Source organism: Trichechus manatus, unplaced genomic scaffold, assembly GCF_000243295.1.
Source record: "Trichechus manatus latirostris isolate Lorelei unplaced genomic scaffold, TriManLat1.0 scaffold00082, whole genome shotgun sequence".
Lineage (NCBI taxonomy): Eukaryota > Metazoa > Chordata > Mammalia > Sirenia > Trichechidae > Trichechus > Trichechus manatus.
Window position 1 is genome coordinate 11,475,914 of NW_004444018.1, and position 10,979 is coordinate 11,486,892.

Here is a 10,979-nt window from a genome sequence, read left to right on the forward strand (position 1 = left end):
ATGAAGAAATGCTCACAATCATTAGCCATTAGAGAAATGCAGATCAAAACTACAATGAGATATCATCTCACCCCAACAAGGCTAGCATTAATCCAAAAAATACAAAATAATAAATGCTGGAGATGTTTGGAGAGATTGGACCACTTATACACTGTTGGTGGGAATGTAAAATGGTACAACTACTTTGGAAATCGATTTGGCACTTCCTTAAAAAGCTAGAAATAGAAGTACCATATGATCCAGGTATCTTGCTCCTTGGAATATATCCTAGAGAAATATGAGCCGTCACACGAATAGATATATGCACACCCATGTGCATTGCAGCACTGTTCACAATAGCAAAAAGATGGAAACAACCTAGGTGCCCATCAACAGATGAATGGATAAACTATGGTATATTCACACAATGGAATACTATGCAGCAATAAAGAACAACAATGAAGCTGTAAACATAACATGGAGGAATCTGGAGGGCATTATGCTGAGTGAATTCAGTCAGTCACAGAAGGACAAATATTGTATAAGACCACTATTATAAGAACTTAAGAAAAGGCTTAAACACAGAAGAAAACATTCTTTGATGGTTACGAGGGTGGGGAGGGAGGGACAGGGTTATTTACTAACTAGATAGTAGATAAGAAGTATCTTAGGTGAAGGGAAGGACAGCACACACAACAGGGGAAGTCAGCACAACTGGACTAAACCAAAGCTAAGAAGTTTCCTGAATACATTCAAACACTTTGAGGGACAGAGTAGCAAGGGTAGAGGTCTGGGGACCATGCTTTCAGGGGACATCTAGGGCAATTGGCATAACAAAGCTTACTAAGAAAATGTTCTGCATCCTACTTTGGTGAGTGGCATCTGGGGTCTGAAAAGCTTGCAAGTGGCCATCTAAGATGTATCAACTGGTCCCAACCACCTGGAGTAAAAGAGAATGAAGAGCACCAAAGACACAAGGAAAGTAGTAGCCCAAGAGACAGAAAGGACCACATAAACCTGAGACTTCATCAGCCTGAGACCAGAAGAAATAGATGGTGCCTGGCTACCACTAATGACCACCCAGACAGGGAACACAACAGATAGTCCCGGATGGAGCAGGAGAAAGGTGGGGGGCAGAACTTAAATTCTAGTAAGAAGACCAGACTTAATGGTCTGATTGAGACTGGAGGAACCCTGGAAAGCATGGTCCGTGGATTCTCTATCAGCCAGAACTAAAACAATTTCCGAGGCCACTCTTCAGACAGGGATTGGACTGGAAGGTGGGACACACAGTGATATTCGTGAGGAGCATGACTCTTAGCTCAAGTAGATACAAGAGACTAAACGGGCAGCTTCTGTCTGGGGGTGAGACGAAAAGGCAGAGAGGGTTAGGAGCTGGTTGAATGCACATCGGGAATCAGGGGTGGAAAGGAGGAGTGTGCTGTCACAGTATGGGGAGAACAATTAGAGTCACATAACAATGTATGTATAAATTTTTGTATGGGAAAAAATTAAAAAAAACAAAACAAAACAAAACCACCTTGGCCTGCATTCAGAATTGGTAGCTATCATGGACCCAATATCTCAGTATCCATCCACAATGACTGTGGCCAACTAGGACACTCACTCATAGCTGAGCAGAGCAGGGAGGAGTCTCCCTCTCTAACATTCTGGAGAGAGTCTGAGTTGGCATTCAGTCTTCCTTAGTAACACATGGCGTCTAAACAGAAAGACTGCACTTCTTAGTATAACCACTAGATGTCCCCTAAGAGGATGAATACAAAACCACTAGGATCACAAGCTGCCCTTCAGATAGCTCTGACTCATGGCAAACCTTATGTATAACTGAACAAAACATTGCCTGGTCCTGCACCATCCTCACAATTGTTGGTACGTTTGAGCCCATTGTTGCAGCTATTGTGTCAGTCCATCTCATGGAGGGTTTCCCTCATTTTCACGGAAGTAAAGGATCAAAGTACGGTATGTTAAAAAGAAAAAAAAATTACGAGATATAATCTGTTTGAGTGGCACTAACAGTTAAGCACTGGACTACTAACCAAAAGGTTGATGGTTCAAGTCCACCCAGAGGTGCCTCGGAAGAAAGGCCTGGAGATCTACTTCCAAAAGATCACAGCCATTGAAAACCCTATGGAGCCCAGTTCTACTCTGAACGCAAGGGTTGCCATGAGTCAGAATCCACTTGACTGCAATTGGTACTGGTAATCCAGCTCTATATACAATTAAGTGCCCATACACTGCTTTGGCTAAGGCCGAGGCTCTGAACTAAAAGAACCTCCAATAACTCAGTACAAAGGAAACGTCACCACTTTCAACACCTAAAATGTCAACCTCAACATGACAACAGTTTCAATTTTAGTGTCGGTGGATTAGTAAAATGCGAAATTATTTAAAAGCATTGCTGAATTCTTAGTAGCTTTTTTGACAGCCTGTATTTTTTAAATCATAATATCATCTGTATATATTAGAAAGACAGTAGCAACACATAGTTGTTACACATGTATTCAGACAACAGATGTCTGGCACGTTTGACTTATAGGCGTCCCCTGAAGTAGAGATGCCGGGTGGAAATTCCCAGACCAGAACCCCTGCTCAAAGGTTTCTTCCTGTTTCTAAAAATGGCACAAAATAATGAACTTACCCAGTGTTATATGGCATGCTCATGGCAGCCACAAACAGAACTCAAGTGACCTAGTTTGCAATTTGTTGCTGATTACCACTCCATGCAGTAGCATGTATAGAAATGTAGCACATATATTCAAATAATAAAGGGCTACTTTTCCACTCCTTCCACTGACCACAATGGCACCTGTTATAGGTTGAATTGTGTCCCCTAAAAAGACATGTTGATGTCATAACTCCCAGTGTCTGTGAACATGACCTTGTTAGGAAAGACGGTCTTTGAAGATATTATCAGTTAAGTTAACATTAGGTCATACTGGAGTAGGGTAAGTCCTAATCCTATATGAGCGGTATTCTTATAAAAAAGGAGAAGAGACACAGCAAGAAGACAGCCATGTGAAGCTAGAGGCAGATATTGGAGTGATGCAACTACAAGCCAATGAATGCCAAGGATCTCCAAAAATCACTAGAAGCTTGGAAGAGACAAGGAAGGATCTTCCCCTAGAGCTTTCAGAGAGAACATGGCCTTGCTGATGCCTTGAATTTGGACTTCTAGCCTCCGGAATTGTAAGAAAATAAATTTCTGTTATTTTACATCACCAGTTTGTAGAACGTTTTTATGGCAGCTCTGGGAAATGAATACAATACTCAAGCGCATTATTCTCCTATAATTTCAGATTTCAAAGACTTTCAGGTAATCTCAGCTTCCCTGTCTCTGATAAAAATTAACTCCTATTCTCCAGAACCCAGAGGTGTGCAAGGGACACAGGAAGTCATGGGGTAAATACCCTCCATCTTTCTGGAGCATCAGTTTTACTCTAAGATTTGGTGTGTTGGGAGATGACAGAACTCTTTAAAGATTCTCCCACTTATGTGTCCAAACAATCAGCATGTCTTAGTTTCCTCAGGCTGCCATGACAAAATAGCATAAATGAGTAGCTTTAAAGAACAGAAATTTATTTTCTCACAGTTCAGGAGGCTAGAAATCCGAATTCAGGGCATCAGCTCTTATCTCTTTCTGCAACAAGGGGCTCAAGCTTAACAAAGATTGTGACGATGGCACAGGGTCGGGCAGTGTTTCGTTTTGTTGTCCATAGGGTTGCTATGAGTTGGAACTGACTCAACGGCACCTAACAACAACAACAACAAACTGTGAGAAAATAAGTTTCTCTTTGTTAAAGCCATCCACTTATGGCATTTCTGTTATAGCAGCTCTAGAGAACTGAGATAGGAATATATTACTGCGTCAGTGGGACCAAAGAACCTACTACTGGGGCAGAAACACATCCAGATCATCATGCCAGGGGTCTGGGGAGATGGTACCAACCCACTGGTATGAGGAATGGAAACCTATAATTTCTCAGCAAGATAAAAAAGACCTGTAGAGCTAGCTTTCTAAAAATCCAGTTTGTCAAGTTTAATTCTAGCCTATATTTTACCTTTGCAGTAAATTATCTTAGCTCCCACAATCCTATTTACCTTCCTGACACAATTTTACTCCATCAAATGCTTTATTTACAATATAAACTCGTGACTACATACAGTACCATTTCCTGAAGCTGAATCCTTCACTGTAAAACAAAAGAAATTAAAAGTCTGTCCTTTCATCAACCCACTGGCATTCTTCACATACTTTTTTACAGTGCTGTAATTTTTTTAAGTATATTTTCAACTTGAAACAGAGGTCGGTGGTTGGAAAAAATAAAAGAAGTTTGAAGTGCAAACTTGAAACCAAGTTTCAAGTAAGAGGCTGAGAGTTCAAGTTCCTCTGGAGTTGAGGGTCGGAATGTGTGTGGTTAGCCCTGAGACACCCCTCGAGCCCTAGTCCAGGACCAGTTAGCCCTAGTCCAGGACCAGTCATTCTGAAAAATAAGGATATGCCTGGAAGCTGGCAATGGCTTCTGGGACTGTGGAGATGTAAATGACCCAATCTTTGTGTCTTCTGAGTGAGAAACTACAAGAAAGTAGGATTCTGAAAAATCCACCAGGCAAAATTAGAAGCTTCCTTCTAGAGCAGTTTCAGAATTAAAACTTTACCACTGAAGGTAAAGTTAGAAGAAAAACTGCTAAAGCTGTGGGCTATAGGTAGAGCTGAATCTGTATGGGGGAAAAGAGCACAACCAAGCTGAAAATGTTGACCTCAAGAAACAGAACTAACAATAATAATAATAGCTAATACTTTGTGAGAATTTTCTATGTGTCTAGCACTATCCTGGAAACCCTGGTGGCATAATGGTTAAGAGCTACAGCTGCTAACCAAAAGGTCGGCATTTCGAATCCACCAGGCGCTCCTTGGAAACTCTATGGGGCAGTTCTATTCTGTCCTGTAGGGCTGCTATGAGAAGAAATTGACTCAACGGCAGTGGGTTTGGTGTTTTTTTTTTTTTTTTTTTTTTTTTTGGTTTTTAGCACTATCCTAAGTGCTCTTCACTATTAACTCATTCAATTCACATAGCCCTACTCTAGACAGCAGGTACTTTAGTTTGTTGTCCCCATTTTAAAGATAAGGAAATTGAGGCTCAGAGAGTTCGAGCAACTTGGGCAAGAACCCAGAGCTAAAAGGGGCAAAGCCAGGATTCAAACCCAGGCTAACTGATTCTAGAGTTCAGGCACTTAGCCACTGGAATGTCGCCATCATTGCAGTGTCCTCAAAGGACTCATTTAAAAAACTGATCTACCTAGTTTTCTTCCTTAAGTTGGACAAAAGTAGGAATGGTAATGATTTCACCATTTTTACTGATTCATTTATAATTACTATGCCTTTATGGCAGTTTCTTTTGCAAAGTGACTATTGATAAAATAATGTATTAAGAATTCTTATCAAGAGAGTATTTTCTTAGAAGCAAATTATTAAATGGAAAAAAAATGAATGGAGATGTACACAGACGGGATCAAACCCCAGGGAGTGACAGCTCACATCCAGGCTCTTCCCTCCACATCATTCATCGAGAAAAGTTGACTTCAGAGGGTTTACTTCTTTACTTCCTTCATGGAATGGGTAAATAGTAGAGTGCAAGCTTTTAAAAAAATAAAAAACAGTATCTCATTAAGTTTTTATAATGAAATGAGAAAAGGTGGTGAAACTTTGTTCTACTGTTCATAGGTGGTTATGAGCTTAACTAAAGAAAGATGCTGGTCTGAGCTAGTGTGCTATGGGTTGAATTTTTTTTCTAATCAGAGAAAAGGATAAAAGGTGTTTTGACAAAGGATGGCTCAAAAACATGACTAAGTAGATATTCTTCAAGGTTAAATGGTCTCAGTCAACAACCAGTCAAACTACAAATATTTGACTAAATGTATGCTTCCAGCAATGGCTGAGTACTCTAAGGGACCTTCCCACTCGAGAACAACGAGTGCCCGGACAGGATATACTGTTTGAGACATTGTTGGTCTTGAAAGAGGCATTGGAGTTCCCCAAAAATCCCCCTGTAAGAAGGGGAGAATTGCGTCCAGAGAGCTTGGGAACTAAGGCCAGGCAAGGATCAGACAGCAGATAGTCGGAACAGGATTACAGGAGGGGGCCATCACAGAATAACACTATCTAGAAACTGAGCCTTGAGCCAAATTCCAGGTAGGACGTAAGACACTGAGCCCATACCCTTAAAGAGGCCGGAAGTGGTCCAAGTCTGTGACTACCCCTGGCTATCAGCAGAAGCAAAAACAAATTCTCCCCACCAGGAAGTTTCTCAAATTCCCAATTTCAGTCCATATGACTGATAAAGATCAAACAATGTGCTCACAATCAAAGGTCACCAAACACACAATAAAGCAAACCATTATGAAAGTCAGCCAAAACAACAAACTACATATTTAGATTCTCAAGAACTGCATATATTAGAATTGTCAGATACAGAAGATAAGATAGCTATGTGTGTAATGGAACCCTGGTGGTGCAATGGTTAAGAGCTCAGCTGCTAACCAAAAAGTTGTCAGCTCAAATCCACCAGCCACTCCTTGGAAACCCTATAGGGCAGTTCTACTCTGTCCTATAGGGTCACTATTAGAATCAATTCAATAGAACGGGTTTTGTCTTGATTTATGTGTGTAATATTTAAAGAATAAAGTACAGTCACAAATATCACTTATGAGAAAATGTTAAGATAAGCAGATATGTTTGGGAAAAAAATGTGGCACTTCTACAAATAAAATACAGAATTATTGAAATTAAAAACTTCATCAACAAGTTAAACATTAAGTCAGAAACAGCCAAAGAGAGAATTAGTGAACTGGAAGATACACACAAATGTTTTTACTATAAGTTACTTCTTCGCTGCAATTAAAATGAAGTTTGAGAATTGACTAAAATTCTTAGTTCATTTACACATTATAAAAATTGTAGCATTAGTGGTAAAAAAAAAAAGGGGGGGGGAATTATCTTTCTTCACAGAAAAAAAGCCTTTGGTAAGTAATTCTCTGAGACAGTAATTCTAAGTCTCAGTCTGGCATAAGACACAGGCGACTGTGTAGGCATGGCACCCAGTTCAGAAAGGATACTCCAGAAACTCCCAACACTGGTTGCCTGTGCAGTACTAGAGGGCAGAGAAGGGAGGGTGGCTTAAGTTCCTGTGTATTCTTTTGTACCTTTTGAATTATTTATTTGTTGCATCTATTATCTATGCATGAGAATGAATTTTCACATTTTTAGAAGATAAAAAAAACACAAGCTACATGGTCTTTCAACAGAAAGATACACCTAAAGAAATTTCCAAGAACAAAAGCCTAAAATTTTTGGACATTATAGCAGGCTGGACATCTCTCCTCAGAGATTTTTCTGAATACAGCATATAGCACTACAGAAAATGGTTGTCACTTATATCCTATATTTATATGGGGCAGAGAGCTTGAAAAATTGGGACACTGTGAGAAAGACAAAAACACAATACTGAACTTTGTATGTCTCCTGACTTCATTTCAGACTAACTTTCAGAAATCAATAGGCAATACTTTATAATGGAGTAGAATGTAACATGAGTATGAGTTTCAAAGATAAAACAGATAACGCAGCTTGCTCCCCATCTTTCAGGCTGGCCTCCCAGGTGTCCTGGGGACCAAATCAACTCCTCTGCTGCAGGTGAACTTTCCAGAGAAAATTGGGAAAGCACAGATGAAGAGATGTTTACAGAGCAGACAGAACATGTATTTTTCTTTGACTTGTTAAGAGATACCACAGACCAAAGCTTCTACTTATATATGGTTTCTTACCCCAAAAAACAGGAAAGAAGAAACTGTATGATAAATAGAACATTCTTCCATTGGTTGAATTCAGTAGCCTATTATTAAAAAGAAAGAAAACTAAAGATTAGATTAATAATAATGCACTTTAAGTCTATAGGCTTTATGAAATTGTGCCCTTTATTACACGAACCATCTTCCCAACCAGAAAATATAATTTTAAAAATCCTAATTAATACCAGTTGTGTGACCATGAGCAAATCACTTTTCCTCCCTGAACCTCAGTTACATTTTACAAGTTTTACCAAAAAAACTTCATCAAAAGGTTGGTATGAAGATTAAATGATATTGTTTAGAACCTTGTAGGTGGCAAATACAAAATAATAGCTATTAATGTTGAGGCTGTTGTTGAATCTTTACTGATTTGTAGTCACAAAATCAGGATTAGGTTTACTATTTATAAATAATCTTAGAAGAAATTTTATTACCAGATTAGTAGTGCTGGCAAGACTTTAAGAAGACTTTAAGTCCATAAATTGTTTTCAAGAACTTGTCATCATTTAGGAAGTATCAGGAAGAAACAAACTATTATTTACTGCTTACAAAGCAATCAAATAATTGGAGTGGAGGAGATGGTGGACAGAGAAATATAAGACTCAGTTTCAGCTCTCCAGGAACTTAAACCTCAAGAGAAAAAATAAAATTAACCTTTTTGAAATGATAAGTAACAATAAAAAAGGAATATTTTATTCATGACTTGTCCCTTGTCTGTATCCAAAACATGATTTTAAAGTGACTCAAGACTATACATATGTGCTGAATAATGTGATTAAACATAAGTTCTCTGTAAATCCTCTTCACTTTCTATTAAATACTTTGTTAGCCAAGTCTCAGTAACTCTATTTAAAACTACTTGTAGGGACTTCCGGCAACTTGGCGCTCTAGGCAGAAGCACCACGTCGTCCTGCCATAGCAAAGATCTGAAAACCTAGGCCAAACAGGGAAAACGGCAATCCTGAAACCCTAAAACATCAAATGAAGAGATAAAGAACTCAGCCAAGTACCAAATGGACTGAGAAAACTGACAGAGAAAGGAGAGCGAGGAGAGGTTCAAGCAGAGGTCCCCTATCAGCTAACACAGTACGGATCTCCCATCATGGACTCCTATCAGAGACCAGCAAATAAGGGGTACGAGAAAGCAGCTTCACGGAGCTTCTAGCAGGAGATAGAACAACTGGTAAACAGCAATATATGCTTTCCCAGCCCCCACCCTTCTCCACTCAGCCTCCTCTGCTTCCTGAGGCCACAGTCTGTTGGCCGGGAAGCACCAGCTGCTTGGATTCCACCTGCCAGCACTGACCGACTCCCTGAGTGCCATTTGTTGGCTGCTGGTGTTGCTTTTTTCCACTTCTTTTGATTTCTTCCTTACCTCTCACCACCTCCCCCTCCTTTTGCTCAAATACCAGGCTCCCTGCGCCATCTTTGCTTCTTCCTGGGGGGCTGCAGAGCTCCATTCAAGTGTGGAACTGCTTCCCAGTCTGGGCTGCCATGCTGGTGGGATCCCCGGTCTTTTGTTTGTTTGTTTGTTTTGAATTGTTTGTTTGTTTTCTTTTCCTTTTCTCGAGTTGGGAGCCCATTCTGGCCAGGCAGTGCTACGCGGCTTGGGACCTACACCCTCAGCTCACGCAGACCGCAGAGGGATCCCTGAGAGCATTTCTTTTTTGTGTCTGTTTTTTTTGGGTTTTTTTTCCTGTCTTTTTGGGGGCTTTTCTTGTTCTTTTTTTTTTTTTTTAATTTGTTTCTTTCTCTTTTTCCTTTTTTTCCCTTTTTGACTTTCTTCATTACTCAGTTTCTCTTCTCTCTATACCTTCCTTCTCTTCCTGTCCCCTAAATACCTGGCGCTTAATTCCTCCACACCTTCTAGCCAGGCTGTACTGCAACAACTGGAAACAACTTCCCCAGACCTTGTACTGCACCAGTGGGATCCCTGGGAACTTTGCTGTTTTTTCTTTCTTTCTAATTTTTATTTATTCATTATTTTCTTTTTTTTTTCTTCTTCTTTCCCTTTTTGTTTTTCTCCATTTCATAGTCTCTCATCTCTCCACTCCAATGGCAAGCTCCCCTAGCACTCTTTTTTGTTTCTTTGTACGCTTTTGGCTCCTGTTCCTCTCTCCTCTCTCCCATACCCATCTTAGCTCCACACATAACAATCTCCCCCCTCCATCCTGCCTACCTGCACCGTGCACTTAACATCACACCACCAAGCAGCACAGGCACGGCCTACCGGAACCTGCCCTGCATGGATTACTGACCTGCCCTGGTGGCTGTAAAGTGCCACAAACAAACCATCCCGGCAACTCTTCTTCAGCTAGACCTGCCCTGCTGTACCATATCTGAGTGACTGACCCTGCCAATTGGAGAAAGAGGCAAAAAGTATCCTGCTCACAGGCGAATGAACAACAAAGAACACACAGCCTGCCTGCTCAGGCATAGCCAAATTTAAAAAAAAAGGACAAAACAAACAAATCTATAATGAATAAATGAGAAAAATCACTACTAAATGCCCCAAAGACAGCACACAATATCAAACCATTTACAAAAACAGGAAAGGATGGTTCCAATAGGTTTTCAAAATAAAACATCAGATGACTTTCCAGTAGAAGAAAAGGTGCTAGAACTACCTGATAGGGAATTCAAATCTCTAATGCTCAGAATTATCCAAGAGTTAAAGCAAAAAGCAGACAAAGATGAGGAAAAAATAGACAAATTCATGGAAAAGGCAGAAAAATTCATCGAAAATACAGACAGACAAATGGAAGAATTCAGGAAAATAATGCAGGAACAAAATGCCAAAATAAATTCACGACTAGATATTATACAAAAACAAAAATTAGAAATCCAAAAGATAAACAACAAGATTTCAGAAATGGACAGAAGGGCTGAGAAGCAGATTTGAAATGGTGGAAGACAGGATCAGCGGAATTGAAGACAAACACTTGGATACAACTCTGTTTGAGGAAAAATCAGAGAAAAGAACTAAGAAAAATGAAGATACCCTGAGAATTATGTGGGATACAATCAAAAGCAAAAATCTTCGAGTGATCAGAGTACCAGAACAGGGGGAGAAAACAGAAAACACAGAGAGGATCATTGAAGAACTGCTGACAGAAAACTTACCCAATATCATG

General features: G+C 39.9%; 1 protein-coding gene across 8 annotated transcripts in view; it reads right to left on the reverse strand.

Moving 5' to 3' along the window:
• SLC35D2 (solute carrier family 35 member D2) overlaps positions 1-10,979 on the reverse strand; it is a 100,786-nt gene that overhangs the window by 25,552 nt on the left and 64,255 nt on the right. For 7 of the 8 annotated variants that reach the window (XM_023735830.1, XM_004381334.2, XM_023735837.1 and 4 more), the window contains one exon: positions 7,822-7,889. In XM_023735830.1, coding sequence (XP_023591598.1) covers positions 7,822-7,889 — 68 coding nt within the window. Of the gene's footprint in view, positions 1-5,279; positions 5,637-7,821; positions 7,890-10,979 lie in introns of those variants that run through there. The other variant, XM_023735833.1, reaches the window with a different exon arrangement.